General features: G+C 39.4%; 1 protein-coding gene across 1 annotated transcript; it reads right to left on the bottom strand.

The window, feature by feature from the left end:
- Nucleotides 1-11,747: 11,747 nt before the first annotated feature.
- LOC149677328 (uncharacterized) lies at nt 11,748-13,812 on the bottom strand. The gene is made up of 3 exons (XM_089837337.1): nt 13,365-13,812; nt 13,187-13,318; nt 11,748-13,003 (listed from the first exon to the last, which is right to left on the bottom strand). Exons 1-3 carry the CDS (start codon nt 13,810-13,812, stop codon nt 11,748-11,750), a joined length of 1,836 nt encoding a protein of 611 aa, XP_089693463.1.
- Nucleotides 13,813-19,527: the final 5,715 nt, after the last annotated feature.

Below are 19,527 nucleotides of genomic sequence, written 5' to 3' on the forward strand. Positions count from 1 at the left end.
CAAGAGAGCTGGCTCCGTTATTGGCTGGTATAATGCATTGTTTTGTTATGGAAAGGCGTGTCTAATTCTAACCCGATGTACGTATGGGGTGACTGCGCTTTACAACTAATGAAATTCTCTATAATTTGCACTTAACCTTATATGGTTAAGTGCAACTTTTTATAGAGAATTTCATTAGTTGTAAAGCGCAGTCACCCCATACTACATCGGGTAACGGGTCTATAGTAGGCAAGAAGTTTTATCTAGTTTATTTGGAAGGTATAAATTCGCCACATTTCTATCGTTATCTCCAGTCCAAACTAAGGTCCGGAATTAATCCCCGCCGCCTCTAAATTACAACCAGCATCTCATTGGTTCTTGAAAACTCACGTCAGCGCGACGCGAATGACGAGAACTACTGACGACTGTCCTTTTACGTCCCCCCTTTTATTTTGAATTGGGACTGGGACTATGGCGCGCGAATACTTAGGCATATTATACCTTCCCCCTATTAAACTAGATATCCCTTCTTGTAGTATAGGCTTATAAGTATAATCATGAATGATATAATAGGGCAATATAAAGAAATCATGAAGCTTATGCAATTATGGAAGTTAAATGGAGTTTTATACCTATTCTTTAGCGGCGATTTTAACCCGGCAAATCTGATCAATAATTTTGTAAATATTATTGGCTTCATACTGGGGCCTTGGGCTATGAGTCGGACTGAAGTAAATACTAACCGTTCTCCATTCCTACTTCTAAAATTTAATCTATCCCCGGCTGCGACTTAAACCCGGAGAATATGATCAATAATTTGGCTACCCAACATTAGAAGAATAGGATGCGCGAATGATTTACAATAAAAAAATCGGGTTTATATGAGAATATTTACCCTTTCTAAGATTGAATTCTACTTAGATAGCCTCATATTATACACCACTTAAAAAGTCGGTTTTTCGCTGGTTTAGCTTGAGGTAATTGTAGTTATGGCAAATATTAGAATTGCTTTTATTTTAAGCATAGCGCGGCTCCAGTGGATCCCTACGAGGGGACTTTGCTCCTGAACTCCGGGCTAGGCTTGCCAAGGCTATGGGCGGGTTTTATACATGCACGTATAAATCCCGCCCACAAATGTCTCTAGCAAAGCCAAAACTGGAGTTCGTAAGGAAAGTCAACTTGTAGGGGATCCACTGGATCCGCGCTATGCTTTAATAAGCAATTCTTATAAAACATTTCAATGAAAATTCGATATCAGAAACAAAAACTTAGGCCTACTTCTATCGTTCAGTTTCAAAGTTTTCGCGCTCACAGTCAAAAACTGTTTGAGTAAAACAAAGTGCACTAGACTGCCAAAGACGATAAAATTACCCCTTTTAACTTTAGAGTTCAGTATTTCGTCAATTTCCCCTTACCTGAACCAAATATAAAGTGCTCACCGTGCAGTCATCGTGTTTTAATAGACGGTATAGGGATTTCAAAATATAAATTACAATTAATTTACGACGGAACGGTAATTTTTTCAGAATTTTTAATCTTTAATTTACCGGTAATTTATAGATAGATTCATCGGTAACTTATAGTTAGTTTACCGTTTAGTTCATCAGTAATTTGTCGCTTATTTACCCTTTAGGTTACTGGATGTAAAAATTACATTAACTTCACATCTCTCTTTTGGGTGCTTCAATTGAAAGTTTTTGGAAACGATTTGGCCGTTTCTCATTTAAATATATACTTTTTATTTTAGAATAGTTAAATGAATACTGATGTAATTCCGTCTGGGTCTTTCGGACCAAAACAAATAAAGGCCATTTACAGCTTTTAACAGTGCCTGATTAAAAACCTCGGGGACAGGCGTTTTGGGGCCCCTACTGTCCAAAACCAGGAGCAATATGACTTTAAATAATGAATTTTGGAATTAATAAATTAACTCAAGTTTTTCTCAAAATTTCAAAGATTTAATTTCTAGTAATATATGAATTTCGAATCGAGTTCGGGTAATGAATAATTTACTTGTAGGGTATCGGAAGGGGGAACAAGTATTCTGGTAGTAGATTAATTATTCTCGGGTAACAATGAAGTATTAAAAGTTAGGCTGAATAGCTAACTAGCCTCTCATTTGAGAGTTTCACAATTCTATGTATAAGTGATAATAGTTGAACAGAATTAAAAGAAAATTTAATACTCGCCTTTAATTCCAATTTTTAATTTGAGAACTTTTGGAGTTGTATAACGCGTGTGTACTCATACGGATATTGGCTATCGCGTCTTTACGCACCCCGTGAACTGCGCGTTCTGTTAACCACTGCTTCCTTAAACTGTACCGTGGGTTTAACAGTATAATGGAGCAATATAAAGAAATCATGAAGCTTGACGCAATTATGGAAGTTAAATGGAGTTCCATATTTATCCCTTAGCGGCAAATTAAACCCTGAGGAGTGAATATCTGATCAATAATTTTGCTAACCAACATTATAAGCGTTGGAGAAGCGAAAGTTTAACACTGGAAAAAATCGGTTTCCTACGAGAATATTTACCCTTTCTGAGATTGAATTCTATTATAGTTAACCTCATATTATATACCATTTAAAGACCATTATACGTGTTTCATATAAAGTTAGTTTAACTGGTAATTATAGTTCATGGCAAATAATGTACTAGCTTTTATTCAATAATCTCTTAACCGTGACTTGCAAAACTTTGTGTAGAAAATTCGATATCAGAAACCATTATTTCGTTCGCGTGCTTCGATTTAAGGTTCTAGGAAACGTTCTGGACGTTGCTCATTTAAGCTAATTTTCAATTTTGTCCGCAATCGAAGTGTTTGATTTGATAAGTTGCACATGAATATTTGCAAATTTCAGGGTTTATTCATTAAGCTTAAGTCAAACAAGTCACGTGAGGAAAGTTTCCGTATTAACTAGGCGTGGTAGGGGAGACATGTTACTTTTTTATGTGCTAATGTAGTACAGTATTCAAGTTTTTTAACTCGCTAAGGTAATATTCGAGATCGCCTAATGATTACACCGCCCATCAAATTAAACCTAAACTTCAGGATTGCCGCAATAAATGTAAAATAACACTTAATATTTTAAAATTAAAATTCTATACCTGTATTTAAAATATCGGACATTTCCAAGAAATTCCATTTCGTTCAGCGCCATTTTGGGGGTCTCTTTATCAAAGACTGAAAAGTTTTCCTGCTGGATTTACCATTTTTGTCGATTAATTCAGAGGAAACCGAGGATGGTTAAGCGCGTTTGCTTTCAAACTAGGAAAATCGTTGCCGTTAAGCGCTCAAACTTTGTTGACTACAACATCAATAAACAAGTTGGGGAAACCAAACAACCTCTCCGAGTCGAGAAAAGGGCTATTTAGTAAGAGGTTTACTTGGATAATTAAATAAATGTAACTGATATTAATTTTTTTAATCATCAGTAATTTACCTTAAATCTAGTTAGAAACTTTATTCCTAAAATCATTTTAAACGTAGCTATTGTTAACGTTTGACTTCTATCGAACACCTTTTTCACAATTTTTGTAAATGTAGGGTGTGTAAGGACATTGGGAGGCTAGACGTTTCTCGTAACCATAGCCGACCACCGCGTACATCTCAACCCTAACGATGATAATGGAGTAGAAGTCAATATGGCTCTCTGTAAACTGCCAACGTGGTCCGGATATTGCGAATTCGTTTGCTCCGATTTGCCCACTGCGAACGCGGTGACAGACAGACGGACATAAACACAAACATACCAGTCTTGACGCTTATAGGTTTTATTGGAAATCGATGATTACTTTTTTTGTGACGCCTAATGAAACAGGTAAATATTATTTAAATACAAACAAAGAAGATTAGAAATGTTCGTAGTGATGTAAGCTTCAATACTGGGAAAGGGGGTTTCCAGCAGAAATAAATACCTTTCAATTCCCAGAAGCGGTAGTTTTCGAAATTAAACGAACTAAGCTCCTTTGGACCACGCCTCTCCTCGGTCACGAGCCTCTGACGTATTTAAAATAATTTTTACCCGCCCCGCCGATGCCTTCTTTACAGTCCCTTTAAGAAACATTTAGCAACAATAAGAATGAGACTAAATAAGGTGTGTTTCCGTGAAATCTATCTCTATATCTATATAAATCAAAGTCCTGACTGACTGACAGACTGACTGATAATCAACGCCCAGCCCAAACCGCTTGCCCTAGAAGCCTGAAAATTTGCAGAAACGTTACTCATAAGTAGTAGGCGCGTACTAGGAAAGATTTTTCCAATCCGCCGCCATCTTAAAAAATGGCGCCCAGAAATGTAAAAAATATACTGTATGCAATTAAGTACGCGCGTTTCAACCGATTTCACAAATATTTAGTACACTGGTTTGCTTTAACCTTAAGACGGGCTGAATGGTCTTTCAGGTTCGATTTTTCGCCATCTTTTAAAATGGCGCCCAGAAATGTAAGAAAATATTCTCTATGCAATAAAGTCCGCGCGTTTCAACCCATTTCACAAATATTTAGTACAATGGTTTCCTTTAACCTATTGACGGGCTGAATGGTATTTTGGGTTCAATTTGTTGCCATCTTTTTAAATGGCGGCCAAAACTTAAAACTCTTCTTTATGGAATAATGTCCGCGTGAAAAGTAATAAAAAATATCCCGACGGGCTGACGGACTGTGCCGAGTGCCTTCGCTCCTAGGGTGCTACAAAAATATTAGTCATCATTAAAATCTACCCATTCTTTATATCATTTTAGATGGAAGTTCTTATTACACGCGAGCGACGCCGCGGGTAACGGCTAGTATCTATATAAATCGAGGTCCTGACTGACTGACTGACAGACTGACTGATAATCAACGCCCAGCTCAAACCGCTTGCCCTAGAAGGCTGAAAATTTGCAGGAACGTTACTCATAAGTAGTAGGCGCATATTAAGGAAGATTTTTCCAATCCTCCGCCATCTTAAAAAATGGCGCCCAGAAATGTAAAAAAAAACTTCTCTATGCAACAAAGTCCGCGCTTTTCAACCGATTTCAAAAATATTTAATACACTGGTTTCCTTTAACCTATAGATGGGCTGAATGGTCTTTGGGTTCGATTTGTGGCCATCTTTTTAAATGGCGGCCCAAAACTTAAAAACCCTTTTTAATGGAAAAAAAAGTCCGCGTGAAAAGTAATAAAAAAATGTCCCGACGGGCTGACGGGCAACGCCGAGTGCCTTCGCTCCTAGGGTGCTATAAAAATATTAGTCATCAGTAAAAATTACCCATTCTTAGTGTCATTTTGATGGAAGTTCTTATTTCACGCGAGCGACGCCGCGGGTAACAGCTAGTACATGATATTTGTCAAACACTGTCTTAGAAACGACCACTGGCAAGGCAATGCAAGTTGGTATAAACACCAAGGAGTAATTTGGTTTCAGTCTGAAGTACCTGGATCTTTCCCAGCCCGTTTCCACGTAAAACCAATTGAGATTTCTGATAGCTATGGACTGAAGTATACAATAATATACATGTGTATGTAATAGTTGATTGCCAAATTTAGTATGTGAACGATATATTAATGGATGAATTCTTCGTGGACTCCAGCATTTATCACCACCTCTTTTTTGTGCAAATTGCTAGACATTTAAAACAATACCAGTATATCCCTGTTTTTGTGACTGAAAATTTTTGTGAAATATTTAAATGGCTGTTAATGATAGTAAATCACATTGATATCTTAAATATATAATTATCCTCTACATGTTAAAGAGTGGATTTAAAATGACGTAACACGATGTGATTTCGTTCGATTAGTATAATTTTGGAAGATTAATAACAAATTGGTGTCATGTATGGGAAATCGATTTCATGTTCCAACCTAGTTAAAAGTCAGTGTATAAGGGGGTTATTTGAAGATTATTTCGGTAATGACAACGGCTACTATTCCTGACAAGAGCATAAGAAGAAAGTAGAAAGGAACACTGACGCTACTCAGGTACAAGGCTTCGGTGCTTTGCAATGGTTTCTTCCACATGAACTGTTCAATAGAGTAATGTAACGCTAGTTCCTGATGCTTTAAAATTTGCTTTTCGAAAAACGGTTCCACTCTGAAATGAAACCGGAATTAAGACTATTAATAGGTTTATGCAGGAATACGTAGATTTAGTACTTGTAATCTTTAAGAGGCCATTTTTTGGGCCTGGGTGTCTGACGGAAAGGGGAGGAGGTGTAGAAACCGTCACCGTTGACGTCATGCATAATTTATTTGACGTATTTTGCGACCTGCGCCGCGACTCCCGCGACCTATGCGCGGTGAACCCGAATGTAAACATGATACGTCGTCTTAACGAGTAGACCTAGGATTATTTTTCTGAAAAAAAAAGGCGAAAATACTTGGAGACTTGCTTTCAGTTAAGAACTCGATATTGGGTGGAGTAACAATTTAATTCCTTCCACTCTTCACCAAAGTTATACAAAAACAAAACATCAGTATCCCTATGCAAAGGCTTAGGGTTTAAGGGGAAGTAAACGTCATCTTTTGTCAAAATTATTTATTATAGCATTCGTTTTCAATACTGAATTTCGAGCTACACTAACTTCTAAATCGTTGACTTTAGTTACAGTTAGAGAAATTTCCGCCTCAAAAACGTCGTTAACGTCAAACTGTTCCAAGTTCTCGCACTTCCCGTCAAATAAGACAAGTTTACAGGTCAAAAACCAGTTTATTAATAGCTTGGACCACTTTTATTCAAAACGTGAGGGTAACTGGTCCCAATGACTAGTTTATTAATTCCTACTTTTATTAAAAATTGATATGGGGACCTCTTTAATTATTTTCATTTTAACATAAATTTCGTTTCCAGGAGTCCAGTTGTGTATACAACCCTAAGCCGAGAGAGATTTTTTTAGAAGAGAGAACGACCACAAGTCCTGGGACCAGTAGAAAAATAAATAGGGGAAGGGTCACTGGTCCCGGGACCAGTTTCATATTTAAGACATCAGGGGTCACTGGTCCGGAGGACTAGTTCAGAAATAAACCTTATTTCCAAGCCTGTAGTTCCCGACCATTTCAGAGCCGAAACTGATGCAGACGACAGCTTAAAAGGTCATGATCTCGATCTGTCCCACACATTCGCATAACCAATGAGACGCGAGGAAGGAGGAGCAAGTGGTTTAAAAGTTTTTGGTGCTTCCCCTCACAGTCAATCAGATATTTGTGTGCCTCTTAAAGATTCCCAGAAGTAAATCTATGTATTCCTGGTTAGTGATAAAACTGTTACTGACATCAGTTGGGCGTTCAATTGTGGCATGCTTCTGATCCAAGAGGCGTTGAAAATGTAGTGTTTGTAGTCGAGTTTAAGAACTTGTGGCGAAAAGTAAAATCCTCCTTTTCTCACGATGAGCTCTTTATCCGTCTTGGGATCCTTCAATAAAAATCCAAAGAGCGATTTCATCAAGTCTGCGTTTATGATCAGAACCTTTTCCTCCAATAAAATAACACGGAGCGAATCAATCACCGTCGTCGAACCATGGTAGAAGACGAGCAATTTCTCTTCATCGAATGCGTCCAGCCATTTCTTAGCAACTGGGTCCCGGGCCGCCTGATACAAACCAATGACGTCAGAATAATATATAAAGGACTTAACATGAGGAAGATTATTCACCCAATCTTTAATATATTCGATATCGTTTTCGGACAAAAATGTCGGTTTAATTCCCGATTTGATCAAGTCCGAGAGAGTGTCGATGCAGTTGTAGCTTTCCGTCGAAAAGTTCGTGCACAAGTAACAACCCAAGAAGAACAGAATGAAAGTCACTCCGATAAGCCACGATGAGCAGACGACAAGTAATATGAGGCAGAACAGCAGGAACCGATACAAAACATTATTATCCTACTCGCTTATGTCTGACTAAAGCAACGGGCATCTTTCAGAATTAAGGGGGTTAATTGTATCTGCTATACGATGTTGAATAGGGATGAATTAATTGCTTACGTTCGGCGCATAAGAGTGACGCGTTTTCCCAGAAAGTTTCAAAGCCTTCTTGGGCAATTTTCCTAACAACTTTCCTGTTGGGCACAGATTTGTATTTGTTGGTTACGACGGAGTGAATGACGAGTAAAAGAGAAAGAAGGATCAAGGTCAACACTATTAAGATCACAACCTGAATGAATCAAGAAGAAAAACTCAACGATTTAGGTATTAAGTAGATTGTTATTGAGCAAAATTTACTTCGTTGTCCATATTTAAGAAGGACCAAGAATTGGACGTGACTGTCACTTTGGGGCTGGAAACGATAATCAGCTTGTTGATTCGACGGGGGGAGACGGATAGAAATGGTCCAATATAGTATGGAAAAATGAACTTGACGGTTTCTGTGCAATAACATGCGATTTCTAAAACCGGCGAAAGGGTTAATTACTTTTTAAATAGGTTCTTATTCGGAGCTTTTTAATATTAGCTGCAAAATCGCAAACCTTGAAAAAATTTATCATATCGTCTGCATTATAAAGGTCATTATAACTATAAACTTTGAAATCCAGCCTAAAAGTCATCAACAAAATTTAAATACAATATTCTGTAAATGTTCTTTATTAACAGTTCGTACGCTGAATAATCAATATAATCACAAGTAGAATTATATAAAAACGTCTTGGTTTGGACCAAGGCCGAAAAAACAAACGATATGTGTGAGGTTTATCAATTGACTGAAGTTCAGATATTGAAATTTTTTACTAATTATTTTTATTCACTCAATCCTTAATCAATATTTAATTCAATCACTGATTTTACTGTTAATCGATCTAGTCCCTCTAAATTAATTGAAAAAATTACATATCTACGCTTTTTCAAGAACAATTACATTTTCCGAAAACATTTTATCATGAAATTAATTATTTTGAAGGGAGTACGTGTTGAGGCATCAATATTGAATATTTGAAATGTTCTACTGGATGTCTAAAAAAGCAAGCGAACTTTGGCATAACTCGAATGGAAAATGTAAATATTTGATCGTGGATGCCAAACAAGGGTGTTGCGCGATTGTATACATTTAATTTCTGTTGTATTTATGGTAGTTTTAAAATCAATTGAGTTTACTTGGATAAACATTTTATTTACATTAAAAGATTAGATTACAATTCAGTGTTATGAGTCCTACTCTAGCTCCGGTTTGTCATTCAACTAGTGGCGCGCGTACAAAGTATTTTTATCTGTATATAGCTGCCGTAATACTTTTTTAACCCTTACGACTTTGTCTTGCCTAATACATGCTTTTTTAATCCGAAGTCTACTATTAGTTTTTTATCCTAATAGTAGACATCTATACATCAACTTTTTTTTTTTTAATTATTATTATCCCGGAGAGAACCACGCAGGTGTTTTTAATGGTCTTCCATAGGCGGATGTTCTTGTTGGTTGCTGTGGTTGCTCTTGAAGTGTTGGCGGAAGTGCCCTTGTGTTGTTTGCCAAGTCATGTTGTGGTGGTTGATCAGGTTGTTGGTGGTTATATGTGATATCCGCTCGTGAGACTGTAGAGGGGTCTTCGGTCCGAGTTTCGTTGGTGCCGTGTCGTGATGTGCTAGTGTTGGCAGTTGGCAGTTCCGTCTGGTTGCTGCGGCGAGGTTGATGTAATTACTGTTCTGTATGATGGGCTACTTGTGGACGCACACTTAGGTGGTTGTGCTGAGTGGAGAATGTGAAGCTGGCACGTGCTGTGGGTTGAATTCGCGTAACCATTGGAGGTGATTGGCATCGTTGGTGTGGCGTTACACTGGGGTCGGAGTCCACTACCGGTTGAAATCTTGTCAATGTTCTGCTCTGTGGTCGGAGTTGAAGGCGAGTTCGTCGAAGCGTTTGGTTGCTCTGAGTCTGTATTATGTATGAGTCCGGAGTATTGGCCGTCTGACGTATTGTTGCTTGTTTCCAAGTACGAGGGCCTGTGAGGTACCATACTTTCTCTCCTATTTGCAATGGACGTAGGCTTTTGTGTGGTCTGGTATCTGCCTGTAATGTCATCTTGCGCTGACGTTGTTGTAGTCCAGTTTGTATCACGCGTGTTGGAAAAATTGGCTTGAGGAGTGTATTAGACACTGTTAACGGACTACGGAGTTTTCTCCCCATCAACATTTCCGCAGGGGTGAGGAGGTTTGCAAGTGGTGTGGTTCGATATTCTAGAAGAATGTGCTCGAGGTTTTTGCCTTCGGGTTGTGTTTTGTAGAGATAGTTTTTGAGGGTTTGCACCATCCGTTCCGCCAATTAGTTGGCCTGCGGGTGATAGGGACTTGCGGTAACGTGTTTCACACCCCATTCCTGGAGAAACTTGGTGAACAAGAAGGAGGAGTAAGGCGGACCATTATCGGATATTAAACGTTGTGGGATGCCATGACGTGCGAAATGTGGCATCATGAATTTGATGACTGATTCAGCGTTTGTAGATGAGATTTGCTGGGCTTCGACGTACTTTGAGTAATAATCGATTAGTAATATGTAATCCTTTGACTGGAACTTGAAAAGGTCTGATGCTACCGTGTGCCATGGATATGGGGGTATGTCCAGCGGTTGAAGCGGCAGTGAAGTGTTTGTGCGCTGTCTCTCATTGCAGGTATTACACTGTTGTATGAAGTTACTAATGTCAATTGTCATGGATGGCCAGTATACGTTGAACTTCGCTCGAGAAAGACAGGCTGTCACTCCCTGGTGTATGCCGTGTATTTGTTGCATTGTCTCATGTTGTTGCAATGCGGGAATTACCAGACGTTCTCCGCTGTATACTAGACCGTCTTGCGCATGAAGCTCTTCTTTGATGGACCAGTAGGCCCGTACGGCGTTGTTCCGAAGCGAATTCAGGTTTGTTGGCCAGCCTTGTTCGAGATAGTATTGTATCTGCTGTAGCGTGGTGTCCTCTTTGGTTGCGTTTTGGAGTTTCTGTAACCTGCCGTCCGATAGTACCGTTACAGCATATAGTGTGGCTGATGGACCTTCCAGGAATTCAGTGGACATTTTGGAGTCAGGATGTGGCACTCGTGATAGAGTATCGGAAATATAGAGCTTTGTTCCTGGTACGTAGATCAAGGTAGGATCGTATCTGGCTAATCGCAGGGTCAATCGTTGAAGTCGAGGTGAGAGAAGATAAAATGGCTTCTTAACGATGGCTAGGAGTGGTTTGTGATCGGTGTGTACAGTGATTGGTGCTGCAGCCACGAAGTAGTGAAAGTGTTCGCATGCGTACAGAATTGCGAGCATCTCTTTTTCTATCTGTGCGTAGCGAGTTTGCGCGGGATTAAACGTCATGGAGGCATAGTCGACGGGTTTACCCTGTTGGAGGAGAACGGCGCCAACACCATGTTGGCTGGCGTCCACGGAGACTGTGTTCGGCAATTGTGGGTCGTAAAATGTCAATAGGGGAGAGGAAGATATGGTCTGCTTAAGATCTTCGAAAGCGCTTTGATGTGATTCATCCCATTGAAATATCGTGCCTTGCTTCAGTAAAGGTCGTAGCGGAGCTGTTCGTTCCGAGTATCCAGGTATAAATTTGGCCAGGAAGTTTATCATCCCCAGGAAGCGTAAGAGTGCAGGCTTATCCGTTGGGGAAGGTAGGTCACGTATGGTTTTAATCTTTTCCGGGTCGACAGCTACTCCCGTTGGTGTGATGATATGACCCAGGTAATTGATACGCTTAACAGCGAGTTGAATCTTCTTGGAGTTGAATTTCAATCCAGCATTCCGTGCCCGTTGCAAAACGGAGTACAAAGTCATGTTGTGTGACTCCTTGGTTTGGGCATGGAGGAGAAAGTCATCTGTAGAAATTCGAATCCTTGGAATGTCTCCGAATATGCTGTTCATTATCCTCTTGACAGTGCTCGGAGGCAGTTGCAATGCCGTATGGTAGGCGGGTGTAACGATAGTTCCCGAATGGTGTGGAGAAAGTGCAGAGTCGAGAACTCTCGTTGGTGAGCTCAATTTGCCAAAATGCTGACTTTGCGTCAAGAACGGTAAAGAGTTGTGATCCGGAAAGTTCCGCAAAGATTTCTTGCGATGTTGGCATTGGGTATTTTTCTCGTAATAGAGCTTTGTTCAGATTTCGTGGATCGAGGCAAATACGAATTTCGTCATTAGGTTTGGGAACCACCACCATTGGGTGTAGCCATTCTGTGTAGTCGGTGACGGGAATGATCACCCCAGCCAGCACCATGCGTTTGAGTTCTGCTTCAACCTTAGGTACTAGCTTGATCGGAATTTTTCGTGCAAGAGCGCGAGTGGGAATTGCGTCAGGTCGAATTTTCATGTCGTTTTGCTCAGGGAGCTTGCCAACTGTGTCGAAAACGTCTGGAAACATCTGTATTATCTGCTGAGGTGTCGAATTTTGTACCTCAGTTGGAGTTGCAGTCGCTTCCATTTTTGCAATTTGATGTTGGGAGTCCTGGTGCTCGTTCGTTTCGTCATTGCTCGTTTCGTCATTGCTGATGCCTAGGTTGTATGGGAGGCGCGTGATGAGGCCAAGGGTGGCAGATGCTGCTGCTCCTAAGATCGAGGTTTGATTCCGTGGTGTGACGTATAGATCCAGCGTTTGGTATGCCATTGCCGAGTAACATGTAGCCTGAATCTGGCCGAGTACATCAACGATGTGTCCCGAGTATGCTTTGATGGTGTGTTGTGCTGGTTTCAACGGTGGTCTCGGGTGTAGTTTATTGTAGGTATCTTCCGAGATGACATTGACTTGCGATCCTGTGTCAATCTTGAACTGATGTTCTATGTTTTCAATCTGTATTACGGCATGCCACAGTTGATCCTTGTCCTTTGTCATGGAGTTTGGTTGTGTGGCATATAGTGTGAGAGAATTAGCGTAGAGGTGATCGTCGTGGGAGCGATCTTCGGTAGGTGTGTGATGGAATGTTCTAGTAAGCTCATTGGTCTCGTGGACGTCAGGTTGAAAATATTCGTCCTCGGACATGTACTCGTCGAGTGTATGCACTGCCCCACATGCAGTTGCCCAATGATTACGTCCTCCACGAGCTCTACAAGAGGCTCCCATTGCCGGACAGCGGCGACCTGAATGACGGAGAGCGCATCTTTAACAGCGCAGGGTGTTTGGTTGGCTTGGCTCATGAAGGTTGTTAGCTCTGGTTGAGTGCGAGGTTGGAGTTCGACGACTGGTGTGATTCACCCGGGGTGTGGTGTACGTTATCGGTCGTTGCGTGTTTAACATCCGTCGACGGCGGTCATGTTGCTCACGTGGTTGATGGGTGGACTTGTGTCGCCACATTTCATGAAGTACAGAATTTTCTTCGTCAAGCTGATCCTTTTGTGTGTTGAGAGAAGTTTTGACTGGTTGTATAATTTGTGACTGTCGCAAGGAGGTTTCTTCTGCCTGTGCGACCTGTATGGCTTCGCTAAGTGTTAGAGCTTCTACCTCGGACTTCGGGATTAGTTGTCCCAATAGCGATGAGTGTTGCCAATAAGGAATCTGTGAGGTTCGGCTTATCTAGGTCACATTGAGCCGCTTGCGTTTTTAGTTTGGTCAGAAAGGCGTCGAAAGGTTCGCCAGACTCTTGTTTTGTAGTAAAAAGATTGTAACGGGCGTAGGTGACGTTTTGGTAAGGCTTGTAGTATGCGTCAAAGGCGGCGTAGACTTGCGCCAGCGTGCGATCTGGAGGTGTGGGCGGAAACGGTATCGTTTTATAGATGCGGAGCCCTTCGAGACCAATGACATGGAGAAAGACATTGAGTTGTTGTTCGGATTCTTCTTTATTCAACTTGCTGGCGATGGCGTAAATCTGGAAGCGTTCTTTATACGAAGCCCAAGCCTCAGCGGGGTTGGAGCCAGGCGTGAACCGTTCCGGGCTCTTGAAGGAGGCCATCACAAGGCGGCGGACGAGAGGAGACTATGCGACGGGCGTGAATCTTCAGTACCCCACTTCTGACACCATGTTGTATTTATGGTAGTTTTAAAATCAATTGAGTTTACTTGGATAAACTTTTTATTTACATTAAAAGATTAGATTACAATTCAGTGTTATGAGTCCTACTCTAGCTCCGGTTTGTCATTCAACTAGTGGCGCGCGTACAAAGTATTTTTATCTATATATAGCTGCCGTAATACTTTTTTAACCCTTACGACTTTGTCTTGCATAATAGATGCTTTTTTAATCCGAAGTCTACTATTAGTTTTTTATCCTAATAGTAGACATTTATACATCAATTTCGTATATCGAAATGCTACATTTCTATTGTCGCCTCTATGATGGTAAAGTTGCACTGGAACTTCCTTTTCCGTACTTCTTTCTAGGTCATAACTCAGTCTATGGTAATATTGGCTGAGTGTGTTGCGATGGCTCAGATGACCCATGCACTGAAACCACTGGTGGTTATAAAATGCTATATATTGGGAAAATAGAGGAAGGGAGGGGGTGTCGGAGTTAAATGTGACCTTCTTGGCATAACTAGTAATGAATGATGTGTTTAATCATATTATTTCCGCGGGAAATGAATATAACAAGTACTGAGAAGTATTTCTGTTTATGTGATCTTTACCCTTTACCACGCAGGATAAACTTTGTTGCTTTGTCTTAAGTAGACGACATTCACTGTAAACGACAGTCTTATCAACAACTTAAAACAGATTTAAACTTCTTTTGGTGCAAACTTGAAAAGTTGTCTAGCCAGCAACAATTAAAACTATATCGGTCAAGATGCTCACAAGTTAGTGAGCATCGACACGAAATCCTTTCAAAATAATTAATTTCATGATAAAATGTTTTCGGAAAATGTAATTGTTCTTGAAAAAGCGTAGATATGTAATTTTTTCAATTAATTTAGAGGGACTAGATCGATTAACAGTAAAATCAGTTGATTGAATTAAATATTGATTAAGGATTGAGTGGATAAAAATAATTAGAAAAAAATTTCAATATCTGAACTTCAGTCAATTGATAAACCTCACACATATCGTTTGTTTTTTCGGCCTATTACGTTTTTATATAATATCTGTCACTTCAGTCTTAATGTAATTAAATTTTGAATAATTATGGTTTCTTTACCGTCATACATTTGCACTCTAAAATATAATGGTGCATTCAAACACCATATAAGCTGTTTTTTCCAGTGCCAAAAAAGACATCATTTAGGGTGTACTTTAACCCCATTTTTATGATCAATTCACGCCATTTACTAATATTATTTGCAAGTATTAAGGAAATATTAGGCATTTATGCACCATTTACAGTAGTTTTTAACATCTTTTTTAGACAATCTGTTGAACTTCTAATATTACCAAGAATTTATTTACTATAAGAATGCCTAAGGAGCGCGATTTTACGCTTCTACTCTTGCGCCGGTGTTAGTGGACAAATAAGCCCCACCCTTTTCATGTCCGTCATTGCTCTGCGCTTTCCTATTGGATCCCGTGGGGATAGGTCGTACACACGCGATTGACGTATTCCGAATAGAGAAAAAAACCTCGAGCAAAGTAAACAAAAAATGGAGGCTACCAGCGGTGCTGAAACGGTACGCGAATGGTTTTTAATTGCCATTAACAAGTTAGTTAAAGGTTTTGAACCTAACTTAATGGATTTTGAATATGTGTCTCTACGTGAAAATCGTTAGTTCTATGATTGTTTCTAAATCGAATCAAGTGTACTATGCTTATGATTTCGTGAGTTCCAAAAACCAAACCAAGGCTTAACGAAAAGGTAAAAGAGATAGATAGTGGAAAACATAGAGTAAGAGAAAATATTAAGCCCCGCCTCCGTTTCCAGCCTCCCCCACCCATGAGGGGGGATTGTCGACTATCACGCGCGCACCGGACGCCTTTTTAGGCATTCTTATAGTAAATAAATTCTTGATATTACTTAGTTTAATGGTTTTAAAAGTAGGGAAAAAGTACGCTACCTATGTCACATTATCAAACCAAGTAGAGGGCTGCAAACTGAAAAAAGTCATTCCCAAAGCCTGCCATTTCCAATGGTAAAATTTTCACAAACGCCACAGCTACCCTGACGCCAGTGCTATATTTTCAACTCCTCCCTAACGCCACACTAAAGTTCATTTCATTTTTGATTCTCTGCCAAAGCCAATTTTGAAGTTTCACACGAATTCCAATCCCTGCCAAAGCCGATTGACAGATTTAAAAATCTTTCCAAACCCTACCAAAGCCAATTGATAAATTCAATAATATTTCCAATCCCTGCCGAAGCCAATGTGAAATTTAACAATTTTTCCAATCCCTGCCAAAGCCAATGAGAAATCCGACAAGTTTTCTAATAATCCCTGCCAAAGCCAATGAGATATGCGACAAGTTTTCTAATCCTTGACCAAACTAATGAGATATCCGACAAATTTTCCCATCTCTGCCAAAGCCAATGAGAGCTCCAACAAACTTTCTAACTCCAAACACAAAAGCATTTAACCTAACCAATTTTCATTTATATTTACCCCAACGTTTCCCAGCCGGCCGTGTGGTATATTATGAACTTATATATTATGCAGGTTTTCCAACGTTATCCCAATTATTTCTATTATAAACTCGAACATTGTTTATAATTGTAGTTTTCCTTTTTACGTTTAATCTAAGGCGACGGAAAAATTTATGACTTTCTAACTTAAAAAGAACAAATAGTTTTAGTTTCGTTTTCTCTCGCACAGCAATGATTTTGATTTTTTTGCGGAGGGACGGCTGTACCAGCCGCGACCGTCATGTGCCGTCTGTGTGGGGTTGAACTTCATGCATCCCGCTTGCGCCAAAACAACCGCGTGGGAAATTCAAAGAGGAAAAATTGACTAATATCACTAATGCCACCCAACTCCAGTTGAATAAAATAAGGCTGGCTCTTAATGCCACCAACTCCATTTGGATCCTATAAATGCCAACGCCAGCCAAAGCCACCTGAATCCAACAATAATCCAGTCCCGACCGACTCCCGTATAAGTTTTCAAAATATTTCCACTCCCTTCCGACTCCGTTCCATTTCAGAGATAATATTCCCAAAGCCACCCAAAGCCTAATTATTTATTTTACCCAACTCCAACTCCGACCAAAAATGAGGGAGTCCCTTGGCTTTCTATGGAGTTGGAGTTTTCGCAAAGCCTTTGCAGTCCTCTAGTTCTAACTGAACTGGTGTTGGCCCGAATTTGAATTCTTCTTCATAGCCTACTAACAGTACTAGGCACTAGAAGGTCATTTCATTTTCACTGCTTCAATTTCCAAAGAAGGCTATTGTCCTAGTATTTACAGAGAGGAGGACCGGTTCCCTTCTCCCGGGTCTCTACCCCGAACCCCTCACACGTGTTTTGTCATTCTTTCTTTCACTCGTTTTTGCCCAAAAGAAATTCCAAGAAGCTAAATCTAAAGGTTTTACTTCAGTAAGTTCAGTCTATTCTTAGGGATGAGCGATACAGGAACGTGGATTTTATATAAAGCCCTCGTTTCAAACGTTTTCTGCATATAGTAGACATAAGATAATAATTTTCATTGGATGAATCATAGTGAATTTTATCAAATATATATATATATATATATATATATTATCTAATTTTGGTCAGTTCTGCAGCGGGAATATGAATCAACTGGGTGCACAAAACTATACAAATGCGTTCAATGTATATCTTATTCAAGAACATATTTTCAAATGTTCTTACGCACATGAAAAAGATCACGAACATGACCCCAGCTTTAATGTTATTTGTGGATTTGAAGGATGCCAACGTTCGTTTAAAAAGATAGATTCGTATAGAAAGCACGTGAGAGATAAACATAAAAACAAATTTGAGAATGAGGCTTTCCAAGAAAATCATAATAATGAAGCAATTCCTAACGAAGAAGTTCCGCAAAATGAAGTGAATCACTTAGAAAACGATGAAAGCTGTGAGGAAATGATAGAAGGTGAAGGAAATCTAGACGATTGGGCTAAAAACAAAAATCCCCTGAAACCAGTTGAGATTAAAAACATGATATTAAAATTACTACTGAAATACCGTGAAAAACATCACCTTCCGGTGAGCATAATCGAAAGCTTATGTAAAGACTTTCATGACTATTCTATGTATTTACTCAATATACATGTTGAAAATGTGACTCAAATTTTAAAAGACAAAAACTATGAAATTCCAAAAAATGAGCTCTCATTCGTTTTGCACGATGTTCAGGATGGTTTTGAAAGTGTGTCTTCTAAATATAAGATTAAAATGATGTGCAAAAAAGAGCTTGGCATGGTGGAACCTATGCAGTATACTTTCACTGAGTCATTCTTTCAAAATAAAAAGAAGCATTTTCATTATGTGCCAATAATAAAGGTTTTGGAAAAGTTATATTGCAATTTCAATGAGCACGCGAAACACGAACCGCCAAATCATGACTCACCCATAATTTCTCATTATGTAAATTCAGAAATTTGAAAAAAAATTTAATCGACAAGCACATCAAAGTCCTTGGAATTTGCAGCTGCAAGCGTACTTAGATGAGTTCGATGTTTGCAATCCCCTTGGAAGCAAATGGGGAAGAATAAAATGTTCGGATGCTATTTTTCTATATTAAACCGGCAAGCGAAACATAAGTCAAAACTAAGTAACATACACTTGGTTTTTCTGGCCAATTCTGCAGATGTGGAAAGGTTCAGAATGAGAGAGCTATTTGAGCCTTTAATATACGCCTTAACCTTGCTTCAAGAAGAAGGTGTTTTTCTCAAATGCTTTAATCGAAATGTGATAGCAACCGCCTCTGTGTTTTCGGGGGATAATCTTGGATTGCATAAGCTTGGTGGTTTTAATCAATGCTTTAGCTCTGGACGGGTTTGTTGATTTTGTATGGTTGACTATCAAGATTTATCTGAAATTTCTAACGAGCGACAATGTGTACTACGCTCTCTGCCTCGACACATCTATTATCTTCAACAAATCGCTATTAGTGATAAAAACAGCTCTATTTATGGTGTTCGAAGCGAAAGTCCTTTAATGCGAATTAAGGATTTCGACTTAACTGAGCAATTGACGACTGACCCAATGCACGATATAAAAGAAGGAGTAATTCCGTCTATTTTGAAAGGCGTTTTGAAGAAACTTATATCTAGCAAAAGGCTTACATTGGAAGAATTCAACAAATGCATTGAAAACTTTCAATTCGGTAAAACGGAACAAAATAAGCCACAAGTTCAACTACGACAAGCAATTATGGGCGACAGTACTTTTAAAGGTTCCGCTAGTGAAACATATTGTGTTTTTCGACTCTTGCCTCTTATAATTTTTGATTTTTTACCCGAGGTAGGCGACGCGCATTGGGGCGTTTATCTTAGATTAAGAGAGATATGTGACATAATTTATGCGCCTTATGTTCATAAAGATTATATTCCAGAACTTGAGTTGCTTATAGAACGTTTTCTTCAAGATGTTAAAAACATAATGGGTTCACCCAAAATTACACCCAAGTTTCATTTTTTGGTGCATTATGCAAGGTGCATAAAGTTATATGGTCCCTTAAGCCATATATCATGTATGCGTTTCGAAAGTAAGCACCGTTACTCTAAAGATATAGCTAAGATTTCCAACAACTTTTGAAACCTTACCAAAACCCTAAGTCAACGGCA

This window comes from Phalangium opilio, unplaced genomic scaffold, assembly GCF_054372755.1.
Source record: "Phalangium opilio isolate 3A_F unplaced genomic scaffold, DU_Popi_V2 ptg000043l_1, whole genome shotgun sequence".
NCBI lineage: Eukaryota > Metazoa > Arthropoda > Arachnida > Opiliones > Phalangiidae > Phalangium > Phalangium opilio.

Bases quoted from the DNA above. Each gene is read 5' to 3' on its own strand.
- LOC149677328 (XM_089837337.1), bottom strand. From the start codon at position 13,812: ATGGCCTCCTTCAAGAGCCCGGAACGGTTCACGCCTGGCTCCAACCCC. The intron at 13,319-13,364 runs GTAGAAGCTCTA...TCGCACAGGCAG, and splicing joins AACTAATCCCGAAGTCCGAG to AAGAAACCTCCTTGCGACAG. The intron at 13,004-13,186 runs GTGAGCAACATG...TCCGTCATTCAG, and splicing joins CAAGTCCACCCATCAACCAC to GTCGCCGCTGTCCGGCAATG.